Source organism: Ranitomeya variabilis, chromosome 1, assembly GCF_051348905.1.
Source record: "Ranitomeya variabilis isolate aRanVar5 chromosome 1, aRanVar5.hap1, whole genome shotgun sequence".
NCBI lineage: Eukaryota > Metazoa > Chordata > Amphibia > Anura > Dendrobatidae > Ranitomeya > Ranitomeya variabilis.
The window spans coordinates 765,051,843-765,074,270 of record NC_135232.1 but is presented as its reverse complement, the minus strand read 5'-3'; the positions used below and the strand labels follow the sequence as shown (position 1 = coordinate 765,074,270).

The following is a 22,428-nucleotide window of genomic DNA, read 5'->3' as shown; positions in this document are numbered from 1 at the left end:
CACAGTACCACTCCTCCTGTATATACACTGCACAGTACCACTCCTCCTGTCCTGTATATATACACTGCACAGTACCACTCCTCCTGTATATACACTGCACAGTACCCTCCTCCTGTCCTGTATATATACACTGCACAGTACCACTCCTCCTGTTTATATACACTGCACAGTACCCTCCTCCTGTCCTGTATATATACACTGCACAGTACCACTCCTCCTGTTTATATACACTGCACAGTACCCTCCTCCTGTCCTGTATATATACACTGCACAGTACCCTCCTCCTGTCCTGTATATATACACTGCACAGTACCACTCCTCCTGTATATACACTGCACAGTACCACTCCTCCTGTCCTGTATATATACACTGCACAGTACCACTCCTCCTGTATATACACTGCACAGTACCCTCCTCCTGTCCTGTATATATACACTGCACAGTACCACTCCTCCTGTTTATATACACTGCACAGTACCCTCCTCCTGTCCTGTATATATACACTGCACAGTACCACTCCTCCTGTTTATATACACTGCACAGTACCCTCCTCCTGTCCTGTATATATACACTGCACAGTACCCTCCTCCTGTCCTGTATATATACACTGCACAGTACCACTCCTCCTGTATATACACTGCACAGTACCACTCCTCCTGTCCTGTATATATACACTGCACAGTACCACTCCTCCTGTATATACACTGCACAGTACCCTCCTCCTGTCCTGTATATATACACTGCACAGTACCACTCCTCCTGTTTATATACACTGCACAGTACCCTCCTCCTGTCCTGTATATATACACTGCACAGTACTACTCCTCCTGTATATACACTGCACAGTACCACTCCTCCTGTCCTGTATATATACACTGCACAGTACCACTCCTCCTGTATATACACTGCACAGTACCCTCCTCCTGTCCTGTATATATACACTGCACAGTACCACTCCTCCTGTATATACACTGCACAGTACCCTCCTCCTGTCCTGTATATATACACTGCACAGTACTACTCCTCCTGTATATACACTGCACAGTACCACTCCTCCTGTCCTGTATATATACACTGCACAGTACCACTCCTCCTGTATATACACTGCACAGTACCCTCCTCCTGTCCTGTATATATACACTGCACAGTACCACTCCTCCTGTATATACACTGCACAGTACCACTCCTCCTGTCCTGTATATATACACTGCACAGTACCACTCCTCCTGTATATACACTGCACAGTACCCTCCTCCTGTCCTGTATATATACACTGCACAGTACCACTCCTCCTGTATATACACTGCACAGTACCACTCCTCCTGTCCTGTATATATACACTGCACAGTACCACTCCTCCTGTATATACACTGCACAGTACCACTCCTCCTGTCCTGTATATATACACTGCACAGTACCACTCCTCCTGTATATACACTGCACAGTACCACTCCTCCTGTCTTGTATATATACACTGCACAGTACCACTCCTCCTGTATATACACTGCACAGTACCCTCCTCCTGTCCTGTATATATACACTGCACAGTACCACTCCTCCTGTATATACACTGCACAGTACCCTCCACCTGTCCTGTATATATACACTGCACAGTACCACTCCTCCTGTCCTGTATATATACACTGCACAGTACCACTCCTCCTGTCCTGTATATATACACTGCACAGTACCACTCCTCCTGTATATATACACTGCACAGTACCACTCCTCCTGTATATATACACTGCACAGTACCACTCCTCCTGTATATATACACTGCACAGTACCACTCCTCCTGTTTATATACACTGCACAGTACCCTCCTCCTGTCCTGTATATATACACTGCACAGTACCACTCCTCCTGCCAATCCTGTTCCTGTCCTGTTCTCGGATGGGTGACATTGGTCTTTGGGAGGGTTAATATTGGTTTATTATTTTCAGGAATACTATGGGAAAATAAAATATATATATATTGGAAAACACATTTAAATGGATTATACCAAGTAATCCCCTTTCCCGAGAACTTTGTAGTTGCTGGGGTCCGACCACTGGGACCCCCATGATCTCGAGAACCGGCGCTCTAAAGAAGCGATCAATCGTGGGCACTGTGGCGACATTCACACATAGCTCTTCAAATAACGCCTTTAAGAGGAGCGTTGAAGGGCACAACACAGTATAGGAAAATTCACTGATCGGGTGTGGGGGGAGTGTTAAGGTACCGTCACACTCAGCGACGCTGCAGCGATATAGACAACGATCCGATCGCTGGAGCGTCGCTGTTTAGGTCGCTGTAGAGACGTCAAACACAGCAGCTCCAGAACGACGCAGGAGCGATCCTGTGACGTAACGGCGACTCACTTACCGTTCTCACAGGTCGTTAGCTCCATGTAAAACATTGCTGGCATCGTTGCTTTTGCTGTCAAACACGACGATACACGCCGACCTGACGACCAAATAAAGTTCTGGACTTCTAGCTCCGACCAGCGATATCACAGCGGGATCCAGATCGCTGCTGCGTGTCAAATATGACGAGATCGCTATCCAGGACGCTGCAACGTCACGGATCGTTGTCGTTCTCGTTGTAAAGTTGCTGAGTGTGAAGGTACCTTTATAGTCTGTGGGCTGGTGGGGTTTGTGTGGCATTGCTCCTTTTTTGTCCCAGTCCGGCCCTGGACAGCTCTGCAGGGAGGCTGCCATACTTTGTACTGGTTTTACTCCCTGCATATTGTGGGGCAGCTGAAGGGTTCAGGTAGCAGTGTCATCGCCCTGTGTTGTTCTGTAGCCCACATCCCCACACTGACTATATACAGTGGGCAACTAAGGGGTAGACAGCAGTTCCTTATGAATAGTAGGGTCAGTGGGTAAATGTGTCTTCCTGTTTTACAATGGTATGGCCCAAATGTGAGCTGAGGTAAAACATTGCCAGAAGCTAAGAGGGACCAAGCTTTCTTCTCTCTAGCCTCTGACATGTCCATACACAGGCACTAATGCCCTCACACTTCTGCCAGTATGTACTGCCGTGTGTGTGGCAGTAGTTTTTCTAATAGTCTTATCACACCTGTCTGCCATACTTCCTTGAGGAGGGACGGGAACCAAAGTTGACGTGTTCTAATATTGAAATCCCATTTCCCAGCTCTGGAAATTCACCACTTACGGTTGGAGGATTGGCAGTGATTGCATGGTTTAGAGGAGCACACTTCCATTTATAAGGGGTTGTCCCCGTCAGGCTGGGTTTACAGGAGGGATACCCTCCGCGAGGCTGGAGGTTGTGGTGCGTATACAGAATGTAAACTTCACTCTTGTGAACCCAGCCTACAACTAATTATGTAATGGTGCATGTATTACTAATGCAGATGACGTTTGCGTGTGTCGCCATTTCTAATTCATCTATATATTTTACTATATTATACTGCTCTGTAGTAAGCTCCGTTCTGCGCCCATATGTCTGTAGTAAGCTCCGTTCTGCGCCCATATGTCTGTAGTAAGCTCCGTTCTGCTCCCATATCTCAGCAGTAAGCTCTGTTCTGCTCCTATATCTCTATAGGAAGCTCTGTTCTGCTCCCATGTCTCTGAAGTAAGCTCGGTTCTGCTCCCATATCTCTGTAGTAAGCTCGGTTCTGCTCCCATATCTCTGTAGTAAGCTCGGTTCTGCTCCCATATCTATGCAGCAAGCTCAGTTCTGTTCCCATATCTCTGTACCAGCCTGTTTTTAAAGCCTATGTCTGCTGCTTTAATGCAATGGCCAGAGGTAAGCAGGGAAAAGGAGGGCCACCGCAACTCGAGGGCCACTGCCTTGTGATTGCCCCCCAGGCTGAAAAGTGCCAGCCAGCCCCTGGTGCTATGTCACATTGGAAGAGCTACTAAGGTGTCAGAACAGCAGAATCCCCCATAAGTGATCCTGCTTTAAAAGTTACACCTCTCAACCTCTCAATTTACAATGTTGTATCTTATACAATTCTGTTTATGCTCCCCCTACTTTCCCCTTTTAATTCCTTCCCCTAAACCCCTTATTTCAATTTCTTTTCCTAACTTTCCTAAAAAATTTAATAAAAGTTTTGGAAAAAAAAAAAGTTACACCTCTCAATGAATTTATCAAGGTGTTCAGTGATCATATTGAAACCACGGGTGTGTCACAGAATCTTACACCATTGGGCGGTAAAGAAAAATTAATTAAATTTTTACCAAAAAATGTTGTTTTAACCCTAGATCTTACATTGTTCCACAGAAAAATGGGTAAAAATAGGTGGCAATGTTCCATATGTGACTATAATGTATTGCTTAACCACATGGCGAGTCTTGGGAGGGGAACGGAGTGCTATTTCTATTATATTATATATATACTAGATGGTGGCCCGATTCTAACGCATCGGGTATTCTAGAATATGCATGTCCACGTAGTATATTGCCCAGCCACGTAGTATATTGCCCAGTTACGTAGTATATTGCCCAGTGACGTAGTATATTGTCCAGCCACGTAGTATACAGCACAGACCCACGTAGTATATTGCCCAGCCACATAGTATATTGCCCAGCCACGTAGTATATTGCCCAGCCACGTAGTATATTGCCCAGTGACATAGTATATTGCCAGTGACGTAGTATATTGCCCAGCCACGTAGTATATTGCCCAGTGACGTAGTATATTGCCCAGCCACGTAGTATACAGCACAGAGCCACGTAGTATATTGCACAGCGACATAGTATACAGCACAGAGCCACGTAGTATATTGCCCAGCCACATAGTATATTGGCCAGTCACGTAGTATATTGCCCAGCTACGTAGTATATTGCCCAGCCACGTATATGTCACAGGTTAAAAAATAAAAATTAAACATGTACTCACCTTCCGAGGGCCCCTTGTAGTTCTGTCGCCTGTGTGCGGTGCAGGCGGCAGCTTCCGGTCCCAGGGTGTGATGACGTCGCGGTCACATGACCGTGACGTCATGGCAGGTCCTTCTCATGCAGGCGCACAGGACCTGTGATGACGTCGCGGTCACATGACCATGACGTCATGGCAGGTCCTTCTCGCATTCCATCCTTGCCACCGGAACCTGCCGCTTGCATGGAGCGGTCACCGGAGTGTCGCGAGGAGCGGGAAAGGCGGCGGAAGGTGAGTATATAATGATTTTTTATTTTTTTTATTATTTTTAACATTAGATGTTTTTACTATTGATGCTGCATAGGCAGCATCAATAGTAAAAACTTTGTCACACAGGGTTAATAGCGGCGGTAACGGAGTGAGTTACCCGCGGCATAATGCGGTCCATTACCACTGGCATTAACCCTGTGTGAGCGGTGACTGGAGGGGATTATGGAGTGGGCACACGGGGAGTATGGAGCGGGCACTGACTGCGGGGAGTATGGAGCGGGCGCCAGGTACTGACTGCAGGGGAGTAGGGAGGGACTAATCGGACTGTGCCCGTCGCTGATTGGTCGTGGGAGCCATGACAGGCAGCTGGCGCGACCAATCAGCGACGTGGGATTTCCATGACTGAAGTTGCCGACAGAAAGATGGAAGTACCCCTTAGACAATTATATATATATAGATATACTATCATAGAATAGTTTGCGGGCTCCATATACAAAGTCCCTAAGTGTCAGAAGAGCAGAATCCCCCCTCATGTGACCCCATTTAGGAAATTATACCCCTCTGGGAATTTATCTCCAGGTGTAGTGACGGTTTTGACTCCATGGGTGTTTGCCAGAAACAAGCCACAGTTAATGTTGCTAAGTGAAAATTGCAAGTCTGCCAGTGTAGTACCCAAAATGTTGTATTGCCCAGCTGCGCTTCAGGAGACATGCACCCGTAAATTAGGTGAGCTCCAGTCACTACAGAAATGCCAAACATGTGGACACTAACTGATTTTTAGGCACAGTGTGGGGCTCAGAAAGGAGGGGGGCATTTCGATATGGGAGCTCAGAATTTGCTGGATTTCTTAGGGGGAGCAAGAAGCCATAGTGCTTTTCCAGAGCCTTTGTACTACCAGTAACGTGAAAGCCCCCTATATTAACATTAACAGATGACCGACATGAGTGGGGTTTTGCTTTTTTTGTGGATTGAGTTGAAGCTTTTGTTGGCAACATTTTACATAACATTTGGGATCACATTTTGTTAGGCATCGAGATCCCGCCGCTGCACAGGGGGACTCTCTAGCCATGTCCTCTGCAGTCACCCATTCATCTTCAGCTGCAGAGGATCTTGCTCAGCAGAGACGTCTGTCCCAGTGTCTTGCTCAGGCTAATGCTGTGCGTTTGGTTGCTGCTGCCGTCCCAGGTTCAGCTATAGCAACCATAAGTCAGCGGCGAGCAGATGCTCTTGGGACTAAAGGTACCGTTACACTAAACGACTTACCAACGATCACGACCAGTGATACGACCTGGCCGTGATCGTTGGTAAGTCGTTGTGTGGTCGCTGGGGAGCTATCACACAGACAGCTCTCTCCAGCGACCAACGATCAGGGGAACGACTTCGGCATCGTTGAAACTGTCTTCAACGATGCCGAAGTCCCCCTGCAGCACCCGGGTAACCAGGGTAAACATCGGGTTACTAAGTGCAGGGCCGCGCTTAGTAACCCGATATTTACCCTGGTTACCATTGTAAAAGTAAAAAAAAAAAACACTACATACTCACATTCTGATGTCTGTCACATCCCCCGCCGGCGTCCACAGGGTTAAAACTGCTTTCGGCAAGAGCGCTGCTAATATGCACGCGCTGCTGCCGAGAGCTTCCCTGCACTGAATGTGTCAGCGCCGGCAGTAACAGGGGTGACATCACCGCTGTGCTCTGCTTTACGGCCGACAGAGACCCTGTGGTGCCAGATCAGCAGTGAGCATATTGACACCACATGTACCACACAGAATTTTATACCATTGGGCGCTGAAGAATGAATAAATACATTATTACCACTAAAATGTTGATGTAGCCCAAAGTTCTTCATTTTTATAAGGAATAGGACAAATGGCTTTCACAGTTTGTTGTGAATTTTCTCCCGAGTGCTTCAATACCCTACAAGCAATCGGGAACCAATTTTCAGGCACAGTGTGTTAGGGCTGGCGGAATGCACCAAATGATATAAAGGTAGTAATAAGGTGCGTTCGCAGCCTGGGGTCCTCCGTGCAGAGATATTACCTGCTGCCCAGTAATGGCGGATGCTATATGGCGGTATAATAGATGAACACACATGGGTTAAAATCACCCGGTGTGTACAGAGGCGGACTCTGTTACATCACAGAATATAAATGCCGTAGCCTGTTAAAGCTCACAGAACTTGGCAAAGTGAGCGCTAATGTACAATCACACGATTCTGCCCCAAGGACACAGGGTTAGAGTCCCTCTAGACCCACTAGCGCTTGGCGCCGCAACTGTGATGCCAGGGAGAAACTACGCTAATAAATTTAGTGCACTACGTGTGTGCAGCACCTCTCTAGCGGATGCCATTAACCACCCTGACTAGGGCCTGGAAGCACACGGTGCCGCACTGGCGGTTGCTGCTAATTTAACACAGTATACTTGTGCCTAGTGGTGGATGGCACGGTCTGGTGCTAGTTAGCTCAAACACCCAACTACATGCAACAACGCTAGGGAGGGGGATGATTAGGAGCTTTCACCAGATAACTAACTAACACACACAAAGTTTTATACTAGGCGGCCATGATAGGGCATTGATCCAGGGAACTAGTCTGATTGCCGTATGTGGAGTCGGGAAGGAATTTTTTTCCCCAAGGTGGAGCTTACTCTTTGCCGCATGGGTTTTTTTTGCCTTCCTCTGGATCAACATGTTAGGGCATGTTAGGTTAGGCTATGGGTTGAACTGGATGGACTTAAAGTCTTCCTTCAACCTTGATAACTATGTAAGTATGTAACTATGTGAACCTTTTATAGTTGCAGCCTTCCGGTACCTTCTCGGTGGTCCAATCAGAGCCGCAACAGGACCTGAGCATGTGACCTTCGACCTCCAATGAGAAGTCGTCTCACGGGCATGCTCAGTAGACAAAAAGCAGGACTTGGTCCCTGGAGCATCTGCTCGCCACAGATTAATGCTGGTTACAATAGCTGGACCTGAGATGGCAGCAGTAATCAAATGCACAGCATCAGCTTGAGCAAGATGCTAGGACTGAGGTTTCTGCTGATCAGGCTTCTATGCGGCTGGAGAAGAATGGGAGACCGCAGAGGACATAGTTCGAGATTCCCCCTGTGCAGCGGCGGGAACTTGACACCTAACACAGTGTAAAACTCATAAGAGAAGAAGCACCATATTATAGTACAGATTTTACTGTTATGTCTGCGGATGCTAAGACTTCTTGGAACAGCCCCTGAGGTTCCAGAACAGCAGAACCCTTCATACATGACGGCCTTTCACAAACTATACCCCTTGATGTATTCACCTAAGGGTGCAGTGATCATATTGACACCACGGGCAGGGCCTTCATTAGGGGCAGGCAGACTAGGCATCTGCCTAGAGTCCCCACTACTCCAGGGGCGACCATGCAGGCACTATGGGGCATGAGAGTCGGAGGGGCGGTCTCAGCACCACCACCCCCACATCGCGCTTTCAGCTGTATCGGCAACATACAGGTCCTTCTCAAAAAATTAGCATATAGTGTTAAATTTCATTATTTACCATAATGTAATGATTACAATTAAACTTTCATATATTATAGATTCATTATCCACCAACTGAAATTTGTCAGGTCTTTTATTGTTTTAATACTGATGATTTTGGCCTACAACTCCTGATAACCCAAAAAACCTGTCTCAATAAATTAGCATATTTCAACCATCCAATCAAATAAAAGTGTTTTTTAATAACAAACAAAAAAACCATCAAATAATGTTCAGTTATGCACTCAATACTTGGTCGGGAATCCTTTGGCAGAAATGACTGCTTCAATGCGGCGTGGCATGGAGGCAATCAGCCTGTGACACTGCTGTTATGGAGGCCCAGGATGCTTCAATAGCGGCCTTAAGCTCATCCAGAGTGTTGGGTCTTGCGTCTCTCAACTTTCTCTTCACAATATCCCACAGATTCTCTATGGGGTTCAGGTCAGGAGAGTTGGCAGGCCAATTGAGCACAGTAATACCATGGTCAGTAAACCATTTACCAGTGGTTTTGGCACTGTGAGCAGGTGCCAGGAAGCATGAAGTGCTCCAAAATCTCCTGATAGCTAGCTGCATTGACCCTGCCCTTGATGAAACACAGTGGACCAACACCAGCAGCTGACATGGCACCCCACACCATCACTGACTGGGTACTTGACACTGGACTTCAGGCATTTTGGCATTTCCTTCTCCCCAGTCTTCCTCCAGACTCTGGCACCTTGATTTCCGAATGACATGCAAAATTTGCTTTCATCAGAAAAAAGTACTTGGGACCACTTAGCAACAGTCCAGTGCTGCTTCTCTGTAGCCCAGGTCAGGCGCTTCTGCCGCTGTTTATGGTTCAAAAGTGGCTTTACCTGGGGAATGCGGCACCTGTAGCCCATTTCCTGCACACGCCTGTGCACGGTGGCTCTGGATGTTTCCACACCAGACTCAGTCCACTGCTTCCTCAGGTTCCCCAAGGTCTGGAATCGGTCCTTCTCCACAATCTTCCTCAGGGTCCGGTCACCTCTTCTCGTTGTACAGCGTTTTCTGCCACATTGTTTCCTTCCAACAGACTTACCATTGAGGTGTCTTGATACAGCACTCTGGGAACAGCCTATTTGTTGAGAAATTTCTTTCTGGGTCTTACCCTCTTGCTTGAGGGTGTCAATGATGGCCTTCTTGACATCTGTCAGGTCGCTAGTCTTACCCATGATGGGGGTTTTGAGTAATGAACCAGGCAGGGAGTTTTTAAAAGCCTCAGGTATCTTTTGCATGTGTTTAGAGTTAATTAGTTGATTCAGAAGATTAGGGTAATAGGTCGTTTAGAGAACCTTTTCTTGATATGCTAATTTATTGAGACAGGTTTTTTGGGTTATCAGGAGTTGTAGGCCAAAATCATCAGTATTAAAACAATAAAAGACCTGACAAATTTCAGTTGGTGGATAATGAATCTATAATATATGAAAGTTTAATTGTAATCATTACATTATGGTAAATAATGAAATTTAACACTATATGCTAATTTTTTGAGAAGGACCTGTAGATTCCACTTTTTGCTCTGTGTTATGATGCAAAACCATAATTTTTTACCTCTTGTTTTATCTATTTATTGCGATGTTCACTGAAGTGGTGTGACAGTTTTATAGGTCGGATCGTTTTGATACGCAGCAATACCAAATATGTGTACTTTTTTTGCTTATTTTCTTTTTACATAAAATACTTATTCATGGGTATCATTTTGTGATTTTTTAAAAATATTTTTAAATTTTTTAAACTTTTTTTTACTTTCTTACTTAGTCCCTCTATGGAACTTTAACTTTTAACACTCTGATTGCTGGTATAATGCATTTAAGAGCTTCATATCTGCCAGTGCTGCTCTGACAGAAGTCTCATATGACCATGCACTAGCAAGCTTTCTGTAGCCTGGTGATCTGGAAGTCATCATGACGACATCGGGTCACCATGGCAACGACTGGGCAATCGCGATGCCGTTGCAGGGGCGTCGATCGGACAGAAGAGAGAGTCCCCTCCCTCTCTCAGCCTCCTAAATTTTGTGATTGTTATCGATTGAGGCACTTAAGTGGTTAAACTGCCTGGAGCAGTGTGGGCACTGCTCCTGACTGTGAGAGCCGGGTGTCAGATGTTATGTAAGCTAAACTCCTGGCGGCGTTCATGAATGCACAACTCCTGTGCCCACTTGATTGCCAGGATGTATCAATATGTCCAAGGTCACGAACCCAATGGCAACCAGGACTTATGGATACGTCCAAGTTTGTGAAGGGGTTAATAAAACAAAAAACAAACGTCATTAAAAACTTTGAAGGCCTCAAGTACAGAAATAGCATTTCAGGAGTATAAAGATCCCAATAAGAAATGTAAAAAAAGAAATCAAGCTAGCAAAGTTATCTACAGAGAAACAAATTGCCAACAAAATTAAAATAAAACCCCAAATTTTGTATAAATACATCAATGCCAAAAAGAAAAAAGCGAATGTCACTGGCATTTAAAAGCTGATAATAAGATAATTATAGAGGACAAAGAAAAGACTGAGATATTAAATAGGCACATTTCATCTATATTCACCAATTAACTGATTCAGGGATCATTCAACAAGGTAAAAATCAAAGTTCACACCTTATATAACTAATAAAACACAAGAAGAAGTATGCCTAAGTCTGAGCAAATTATACAATGACAAATCTCCGACTCAGATGACATTCATCCACGGACACAGAGGGAATTGAGCTCAATAATTGACAGACCACTGTATCTCATAGTCGTTGACTCTCATGTAAAAGGGTTGGTGCCACAGGATTGGAGAATGGCTCACATAGTACCAATATTTAAGAAAGGTAAGAGGGTGGATCCAGGCAACTACATCCAGTAAGTTTGACATCAGCAGTTTGCTAAGTTTGTGAGTACATGATAAGAGATGACCTGCAGAAATATATTGCAGAGAATAATATAATAACTGATAACCAGCATGGATTAATGAAACATAGGTAGTGTCTAACCAACATGCTGGGTTTCTATGAGGAGGTGAGTGCAAATTTATGTGTAGGTAATGTGGCTGAAGTGATTTAACTGGACTTTGCAAAGGCATTTGATACAGTTCCACATAACAGCCTTATACTGAAGCTCCATAAGCAAGTACTGGGGGAAACTATATGCAGATGGGTAAGGAATTGGCTAAATGACAGGAAACAAAGTCATCATAAATGGTACGTTCTCTAAATGGGATATAGTCAGCAGTGGGGTACCGCAGGGATCTGTGCAAGGACCAATTCTTTTTAACCACTTTATTAACAACCTTGTGGATGGGACTGAGAGTAAAGTGTCAGTGTTTGCTGATGACACTAAACAATGTAGAATATTAAACCTTGACATTAAAATATTGTAAAATGATCTGGATAAGATGTCTGAATTGGCCAACACTTGGCAAATGAGATGTAATGTAGATAAATGAAGAGTAATACACCTAGGACGGAGTAATCCTATTGCTGCATATACATTAAATGGGACCATACTTGGGACTACAGAACAGGCAAAGGACTTGGGTATTCTGGTTACAAGTAAGCTGAGCAGTAGTACTCAATGTGAAGCAGCAGCTGCAAAAGCAAACAAGATTTAGGGTGTCTATAAAGAGAGAGATAAAATCATGTCATTCCAACATGTTATTACCCCTCTCTAAATCACTTATAAGGCCACATCTAGAATATGGGATACAGTTTTAGGCTCCACATTTTGAAAAGGATATTTAGAAATTTGAGCCAATTCAAATGCAGATTCCTTCCCAAGACCTTACAAAGGACAGGGGGTTACTCATTACGGGTGATTCTGGCAGCTAAATAGGAAAGGGTTCTTTACAGTTAATGCAGTCAGACTGTGGAATGCCCTACCACAAGAGGTAGTAATGGCAGGCACTATAACAGCTGTTAAAAAAGGCCAGATAATTTCCTCAGTACACATAGCATTGTAGTTATAGATGATTTAGTGAAGAAAAGTATAATTGGCAGGTAAAGGTTGACCTTCATGGATTGATGGACCTGTCTTTTTTCAACCTATGTAACTGTGTAACAAGCAACAAACAAGTAATGTCAAAACAATGGGAAATGACACTTCTACTTCAAATTACTGGATATACCAGTTTTATAAAATATCTGCATTCTTTACTATAGAAAATAAAATTGGAGGTTATATTTGATTAAACATCTTACCAGTTCTTCCAAAGTAGCTATGCCCTTATTTCTGAGACGGAGAGTTTCTTTTCCACTGGTCATCTTAGCCTCACTGGCACATTTATTAGATTTGCCTCTTTGCCCAATCATATCTAGGAAAATACAACACAAAAGTTCATCCAGCAGCCAAAGCTATATTTTAAGATATAGCATCATATAAAACGTTTTATTGCATTATCAAATCTACATTTTAAATTAACATTTAATATTAACATTTAAACAGCGTGAGAAAGAGATTGTCACATCACATATTTGGTTTCCAAGCCCCAATTCACTTTTTCACATCTACCGTAAAAGATATGTGATTAAAAGATTGCTGTTTAATTTAACTGCCTGTTTTGATATTACAATATAGGATATAGTCTGTTGCCCAAATATGATACTCATATATAAATCACGCCCCCGGAAGAAGCGAGCAGCGAAACGGCGCCCGTTGGGCAGGAGGGAAAGACACAGGACACAGGACATTATCTGGCGGTAAGCCCCCTGGTTATATTAGACCCTCATTATCGGCACTAGCACCTTTTGTATTACATTATTTGCACATCAACTCTTATTGTACGTGATAATGATGGCCTTTCACTGTTAAATCTTCATCTATATACCGGGATATGACGCTGGTCCTTTTTATAAAGGGGACTTGGTTGATAGATCTTGAATAATATTATTATATATACTGATAAATATATCTATCTGTTTGTTCTATGGGTTATTATCTATCTGCTACATGCCACCTCAGGATTTAGAAACATATATAGTAGGGGTAATAATTGGCTGCCAGTTTATATATATATAATCCATAGCTCACCATTTCACTGTGCCTGTATAACTTGTCCCTCCTTATGGAGTTTTTTTTAGCCCTGTTTATTGTTTAGGTTTTAAAATTATTGCAATAAAAATCCATTTTTTTAATTTTCTTGCCTGCATCACTTATTATCCACGGGCAATTGTACCTGTATGGATATTGTTGTTTGAATTCTATGAGAGTGTTTATTGGGCAAATTATTCCCCTATGGACATTTAGTATTAATTCATATATAAATCAGTGTAGACGTTATCTTGAATGTAAATATTTGTTTATAAGACAGGGTCGAGAGGAGGGGTAGGCAGGGTAGGCGCGTGCCTAGGGCACAATCCCATAACAGATCATGGGGGTGCTGTTTTTTCTGTGATGCAGCTCTGCCTGACATTGAAAAAGGAGCATACAGTGAAGGACAACAACACTGGTCACTGAACGCCTCCTCCATTAAAATGATAGAAGCGCTTATTGACCAGTGTTCCCGTCCTCCTGCTTCTGAGGTGGATGGAGAACCACAGATGGCTGTCACCTGCCAAGCTGAGCTGTCAAATAAGTAGTACAGTATCCACTGTTTTTGCTGTTTCTGATGAAAGTGGCTCCTGTCCTGTCGACAGTCCCGGAAAAGGGGAGGTCAGGACGTTGTCTGATGGGACAGCGCTGCGGTGAGCAGGAGAAGCAGAGCAAGCCGCAGCTCATGTAGTTTAACATCTAAGCTTCCTTCAGCATAAAGCAGTGTCATTGTGTGCATGTAAGGTATGTGTAGTGTGTGCTGCCGGGGAGATATTTGTATGTGTTTATATGAACATGTTTATCTGTACAAATGTTCTATTTTGTAATGTGTGCACCTTCTGAGTATTTGTTGTGCAGTGTGTGTGCTATGTATATGTGTGTATAAGTGTGTGCTATGTACATGTGTACAGTGGGTACGGAAAGTATTCAGACCCCTTTAAATTTTTCACTCTTGGTTTCCTTGCAGCCATTTGGTAAATTCAAAAAAGTAATTTTTTTTCACATTAATGTACACTCTGCACCCCATGTTGACTGAAAAAAACAGAAATGTAGAAATTTTATTTAATAAAAAAAGAAAAACTGAAATATCACATGGTCATAAGTATTCAGACCCTTTGCTCAGACACTCATATTTAAGTCACATGCTGTCCATTTCCTTGTAATCCTCCTTGAGATGGTTCTACTCCTTCATTAGAGTCCAGCTGTGTTTAATTAAACTAATAGGACTTGATTTGGAAAGGCACGCACCTGTCTATATAAGACTTCACAGCTCACAGTGCATGTCAGACCAAATAAGATTCATGTGGTCAAAGGACTCAGAGACAGATTTGTGGCAAGGCACAGATCTGGCCAAGGTTACAACAAAATTTCTGCAGTACTCAAGGTTCCTAAGAGTACAGTGGCCTCCATAATCCTTAAATGGAAGAAGTTTGGGACCACCAGAAGTCTTACTAGACCTGGCCGTCCAGCCAAACTGAGCAATCGTGGGAGAAGATAATTGGTGAGAGAGGTAAAGAAGAACTCCAAGATCACTGTGACTGAGCTCCAGAGATGCAGTAGGGAGATGGGAGAAAGTTCCACAAAGTCAACTATCACTGCAGCCCTCCACCAGTCAGGCCTTTATGGCAGAGTGGCCTGACGGAAGCCTCTCCTCAGTGCAAGACATATGAAAGCCCGCATAGCGTTTGCTAAAAAAACACATGAAGGACTCCCAGACTATGATAAATAAGATTCTCTGGTCTAATGAGATGAAGATAGAGCTTTTTGGTGATTATTCTAAGCGGCATGTGTGGAGAAAACCAGGCACTGCTCATCACCTGCCCAATACAATCCCAACAGTGAAACATGGTAGTGGCAGCATCATGCTATGGGGGTGTTTTTCAGCTGCAGGGACAGGACAACTGTCTGCCATTGAAGGAAACATGAATGCAACCAAGTACAGAGATATCCTGGATGAAAACCTTTTCCAGAGTGCTCTGGACCTCAGACTTGACCGAAGGTTCTCCTTCCAACAAGACAATAACCCCTAAACACACAGCTAAAATAACAAGAGTGGCTTCATAACAACTCTGTTACCATTCTTGACTGGCCCAGCCAGAGCCTTGACCTAAACCCAATTGAGCCTCTCTGGAGAGACCTGAAAATGGCTGCCGACCAATGTTCAAAATCCAACCTGACGGAACTGGAGAGACTATGCAAGGAACAATGGCAGAGGATGCTCAAATCCAGGTGTGAAAAACTTGTTGCTTGCTGTGTACTTCTCACAAAATTAGAATATCATCAAAAAGTTAATTTATTTCAGTTCTTTAACACAAAAAGTGAAACTCAAATATTATATAGAGTAAATACAAACATAGTGTTAGGGTTGGTGGATTGTGCTAAATAAAATAAATAATAAAGCGCAATCGCAACCCGGGGTCCACCTTGCAGAGATGGAAAACTGCTGCCAGTGAACACTTGGCGAGCGATTACTTGTACACACTGGGATAACGCCACTCAGTGTGAACAGGACACTGAGTTCCAAACTCTGTTACTCCACAGGAAGGAACAGTACAAATGAGGACTAAGTGCTCTGTCCTGTTAAACGTCACAGGACAAGCACATGAACTGAACTCGCACACAGAAACGAAACAGATGCTCTGCAACTGAGCTGTGTCACTCGCACACATAAACGAAACAGAAGCTCTGCAACAGAGCTGTCACTCGCACACAGAAATAAAAGAGATGCTCTGCAACTGAGCTGTGTCACTTGCACAGAGAAACGAAAGATGTGCTCTGCAACTGAGCAGAGTCACTTGCACATAGAAATGAAAGAGATGCTTTGCAATTGAGCTGTGTCACTCGCACACAGAAACGGATCAGATGCCCTACAACTGAGCTGTGTCACTTGCACACAGAAATGGAACAGATGCTCTATAACTGAGCTGTGTCACTTTCACACAGAAATGGAACAGATGCTCTGCAACTGAGCTGTGTCACTCGCACACAGAAACAGAACAGATGCTCTGTATAATACCCTGACTAGGGTTGAGCTTGCTCTGGAACTCTACTGTGCTTACCGTACACATGTAGGAACCAGATGCTAAGCCAACGGCTAATTGTCCCCACTGACACTAGCTGCCTAGGTGTAAAGTCACTGTCATGATCCAATTTGGATTTGTGGCAGATCTGGTTTCCCTCAGTTTAAGACCTTTTTTTCCTTTCTGGTCATCAGGGGTTTATGCAGTTTTCCCCACCCGGTGGCAGCTGGTGTTATTGCGTTGCATTGCATTGCATTGCTACTGGGTCAGCTGATGTTGGTGGTGACTACTCCCTCCATCTTTTAAGAGGTCACCAGGTTCATCAGCTGACTGTCGGTGTTAGTTCATTCTTCAGCGACCAAGCTGGGAGTAGGAGCTTGCTGGGAACAGTTGTTCTACTGCTGTGTCCGGTGAATCTGGTGTTTCTTTCCGCTGTGCTGTGCCTTGCAGCATTAAGCTAAGTGTTGTTTACCTTTACCTTGTCTGTATTTCCTTACCCCGAGTTGTATTAGTGCAGCGGTGGGACCAGTGCTCTCATCTGCCAGTTCCCTACTTAGGGATAGGTGCAGGGCAAGGGAGGGACTAGGTATCCTGGTCGGTGATGGGTTGAAAGAAACTGTATAGGGATGGTAGCAAGATCAGGGCACATCTGCAGGCCAGTGCAGGAGGTGCCCATTCCCCCAGTCCCTACCGACAGGGCCCACCGTTGTAATTGTATGCCCGGTGTTCCCTTGTTTGTTGTGCTGTTCGTGACAGACCTATGGTTGGGTCGTTTTATACCAGGTCAGTCATTTTGTGACAGTCCCAAGGCTAGACAGACACATTACACATGCAGATAGAGTGGTAGAGTATCCACTGGCAACAGCCACACATAAATGATACTAGTGCAGCGCCCCAGAGTCCTGGTCATTGCAGTACTGTGGCTCCGCCACTATGGGGAGCTATGGTACATCTGATGGCACTGAAGGAGTTCATCTGACCAGGTATCACAGACACCAATGCATTTCACAGCCGGGCCTCCGGGGGGAGCTAAGGGTGCTATTCATTAGGCCACTCCCCACCATAGTGGGTAAACTGGGGGTCAGGCAGGAAGTTAGATCGGAAAGCTGACTGGGTTGGAACCAGGCAACACCTTGTGGCAGAGGGTGTTGTGGGGGAAGATACAGTAGGGTCTCTGTCAGGGGTGGGATCCTGACAGAGGCTTGGCAACTTGAACGAACGTAACGGGACCGTGCCTGCTCAGGATAGCGGCGGTGCCCAAGGAAGGACTAGAAGCGAGATAGATTGTGCTGAGTGAGAAACGGGATCACGCAAAAGGAGAATACCAGTAGGAGTCGTGCTGTAAGACCGAAGCAACATCCTACTGAGGTGCACTACCGGTGGCCGGAACGCCGAGGGAGTATCATAACATTCAGCTTCAAGCAATACTCCAAACAGCGGCAGGACAGTCAGTCTCAGGCGGGCTGTCTAACTCAAATCACCTATGCAGTCTTGGGGGGCAACTTGTGGAGAGGGGCGACTCTAGGGTCCCGGAAGAGCTCCGAGCCTACCCGTCAAACGGGTGCCGTCCCAACCAGAACCTCAGGGAGGGACGGAGGATTAGCAGAACATCATCTAATCGAGTTGTGAGGGAACTTAAGAAACAGACACAACAGTTGTGGGGACTTTCCGTAAGCACAGCAGGGGAGGACCACAACACATAGCGCTAGGGGAAAGGCACAGATTTCCTCCTGAGAAGAGAACTCTGGAGGTGCCATTGGACCGGCCGGACTTGCGCAGCCTGGTGGACCGTGTTCTGGACGGAGGACCGAGAGACCTTCAGTAAAGAGGTAAAGAGACTGCAACCTGGTGTCCTCGTTATTTACCGCGACCTGCGCCCCACAACTGCACCATTATCATCACACTCCATTCCTATAGACTGTGCGCCCCACGGCAGGGTCACGGACCGGGGCCTAGCCGCCGTGACGACCCCAGAGCAGAGACTCAGAGGCCCGGTACCAGGTACCCCTCAGCCCTGCGGCGGTGGGGGCGCTACAAAACTTGGCGTCACGAACAGGATCTACTTAAGCCTGAAGAATCAGGTCATGTGTGCCTTGGAACTGTGATTTACTGTGCTTGGACTGTACTTTATTGCAAAGACTGTGCTGCGCCATTTACCGCCAAAAGTTCCCGCCAAAAGTCGCCGCCATTGCTACGCCAGAGAAGAAGGAGGGCGTGCCATGGGAGGAGACTACCAAAGTGGCGCCAGAAGCGGCGACCGCCCCCTGCACCTCTTGTTGCAAAGCGGTGACCTGCCTCGAAGCAGAGGACCACCCCCTGACCTGGAGCGGCGGGAAGCAGGTGACGGAGAAGCTCGGCCCTGGAGAAATGGCGGAATCCGATGCATGCACTGCCACCGATTATCGGACCCTGACGATGAACAGCAAGTGCCAGAACAAGGGAGGAACGGTCCCGGCTTGCCCTCATTCACCGGAGACAGACCCACGTCCACTGCAACGGGAGGACCCGAAGTCCTTGGAACCGGCAGCGGAGCTGAACCTACCCATCCCGACCTCGGAGCCAACGGAGGAGGAGTCGCGGAAGGCGGAGCCGCCTCCGGAGACCGCATTGGAGGAGCCGCGGTCCGGGCTGCAGCCGACTCCAGCGTCCTTGTCAACGGACTGGATCAACATCGGTGGAACTACATCAGGCGCAGGTATGGACGGCGCCCCTGCTCCCCTGCCCGGTCCCGCTCTCGCGACCGATCCTCCCCACAACAGTAACCATTCGTTCACAGTCGAGCGGGTGGTCCTCACCCCCAGCGCGATGGGGAAGTTGATACCGCCGCTACCGACCAAGAGGGGAGAGCCCATAGATGTGGGCCCAGACGGGGTGATGCTCCGGTGAGACACCCCCTGGGTTGAGCCAGACGGGACCCCGGGGGATGGTCTCACCATTGCAATACTTACCTGGGAACAGTACAATCAATGCTTGATCCAGCACTGGAAGAGTCGAGACGAGGTTGAACAACATGATACACAACACAGAAAGTCTGTACATGGCAGGAAAGGCGTGGTAAAGTGGGGGACTGTGTTGGCCTTCCACCCGAAGAGGGGATGGGGTTCCATACAGGAGCCGGGGCTACCCACTGACGTCTTTGTTACAAGTTACAACGTGAAAACTCCCTGCTGCGACCGGAATGGCGATCCACTACGAAGGGGGGACCAGGTGACGTACACCCGTCACAGGAGCGCACAAGGATGGTGTGCTCGGGATGTCCGGCGATGTGAGCCTGAGGGGGCGTCACCTGCTGCCCCGATCATGACAGATCCAGATTTGCCAGATCTTGTGACCATCACCACCGTACGCTTAGTAGCGGCTACTGAACTTGCAAGCAAGGTCAGCCTTCAGATCCAGACACCGGGTGATCTAACGGCCCCTGCGGGACCTGCTACCGGCACAGATGCCGCAGCGGTCAGAGGTCAGGGACCAAGACCACCAGAGCAAGAGTAAACCTCGAAACCATGAGTATGTATATAGTTACTGTTTCCTGTTTTGCTGCTAAACCCGTCTAGGGTAAACTCTTAAAGGGATCCCTTTGTTGACCCGGGATCCCTATTGTTTTGTTCATTTTCCTAAGTTTGCACAAAGTTTCCAGAACTGCTGTAATTATGAACAGTGCGTAATACAAACTGCTTGTAAATAGTTTGCACCTTATTAAAGGTGCTCCCTACTGGTTTTACTTAAAGAAGGACTCTTTGTGAAGATACCACACTGGAACCTTTGCTGAGTATGGACTGGTAGCTTGAGAAGACACGCTACCTCATAGAGACTTGTTCCTCTCTTAAAGGGGATGTTCCTTTGTCGCACTTAAATGATGATATTGCTTTAAGACAGGTAGCAATAATGTTTGACGGAAGAAAGTGATGATAATGTTTACATGAGTAAGTTATATGTATTTAACTGGTTAATTGTGAGAAAATGCTGATGATGTTCCCTGAAAAGAAAAAAATGAAAGATAGCAGAAAGATGCAGTGGGCCCGTAGAGATAGACGTGGTGTCCAGCATGCATGAGAAAGAGAAAGATAATGAGAAGGCTTAATGTTCAGTAGAAAATGTTTTGATAATGTTGACAGATAGTTAGGATAGAAGGTAAACCCTGAGTCCTCATAGGAGTCTGTTGTGAATTTGGATTCTGGGCTCCCCCGGTGGCTACTGGTGGAATTGAACTTGTGACATCATCTTCCCTGTTCACCTGTTCTGATTTGATCTGGGTGTCGCTATATAACCTGGCTTCTCTGTTAGATGCTTGCCGGTCAACAATGTTATCAGAAGCCTCTCTGTGCTTGTTCCTGCTCCCAGACATCTACTAGATAAGTTGGACATTCGTCCATGTTTTGTTTTTGTATTTTGGTTCCAGTTCACAGCTGCAGTTTCGTTACTGTGTCTGGAAAGCTCTTGTTGATCAGGAATTGCCACTCTGGTATTATGAGTTAATGCCAGAGTCCTAAAGTAATTTCTGGATGTGTTTTGTTAGGGTTTTCTACTGACCATGAAAGTATGCTTTCTGTCTTCTGCTATCTAGAAAGCGGACCTCAAATTTGCTAAAACTATTTTCCTGCTGCGTTTGTTGTTTCATCTCATATCACTGCCAATATATGTGGGGGGCTTCTGTCTCCTTTTTTTTTGGGCATTTCTCTAGAGGTGAGTCAGGTCTTATATTTCCCTCTGCTAGCATTATTTAGTTCTCCGGCCGGCGCTGGGCATATAGGGATAAAAAGTAGGACATGCTACCTGGCTACTTCTAGATGATGCGGTAGGTTTAGTTCATGGTCAGTATAGTTACATCTTCCAAGAGCTTGTTCCTATAGAGGCTTATGCTAGTTCTCTGGCCATGGAGATCATGACAGTTTGACCGGCCCACTAAAGGGTTAAAATCCTTGGCTGAGAAAGGAGAGAAATAAGAAGTCTGCTGAGAGTTTTTTTTTTTTTTTTTTTTTTTCTGTGCTCTTAATTGGATCACTTGCCAGTCTGTCTATGCTGCAGTCTTTCTTTTTTTTCTCTCTCCTTATAATCTTTGAATGGCTTTGTGTTCACCTGTTAATAATGGATCTTCAGAGTGTAACTGCAGGTTTGAATAATCTCACCACGAAAGTACAAAATTTGCAAGATTTTATTATTCATGCTCCGGTATCTGAGCCGAGAATTCCTTTGCCGGAATTCTTCTCAGGGAATAGATCTTGCTTTCAGAATTTTAGAAATAATTGTAAGCTATTTTTGTCCCTGAAATCTCGTTCTGCTGGAGACCCTGCACAGCAGGTTGGGATTGTGATTTCCTTGCTCCGCGGCGACCCTCAAGACTGGGCTTTTGCATTGGCACCAGGGGATCCTGCGTTGCGCAATGTGGATGCGTTTTTTTTGGCCTTGGGCTTGCTGTATGAGGAACCTCATTTGGAACTTCAGGCAGAAAAAACTTTGATGTCCCTATCGCAGGGGCAAGATGAAGCTGAAATTTACTGCCAAAGATTCCGTAAATGGTCTGTGCTTACTCAGTGGAATGAGTGTGCCTTGGCGGCTACTTTCAGAGAGGGTCTTTCTGATGCCATTAAGGATGTTATGGTGGGGTTCCCTGTGCCTGCGGGTCTGAATGAGTCCATGACAATGGCCATTCAGATCGATAGGCGTCTGCGGGAGCGCAAACCAGTGCACCATCTGGCGGTGTCCACTGAGAAGACGCCAGAAAGCATGCAGTGTGATAGAATTCTGTCCAGAAGCGAGCGGCAGAATTTTAGACGGA

General features: G+C 45.7%; 1 protein-coding gene across 1 annotated transcript in view; it reads right to left on the bottom strand.

Annotated features, from left to right (window-relative positions):
* The window catches only part of GIPC3 (GIPC PDZ domain containing family member 3), a 256,767-nt gene that overhangs the window by 136,793 nt on the left and 97,546 nt on the right, over positions 1 to 22,428 (bottom strand). The window contains exon 4 of the mRNA XM_077271913.1: positions 12,804 to 12,916. Within this exon, the coding sequence (XP_077128028.1) occupies positions 12,804 to 12,916 (113 nt within the window). The remainder of the gene's footprint in view (positions 1 to 12,803; positions 12,917 to 22,428) is intronic.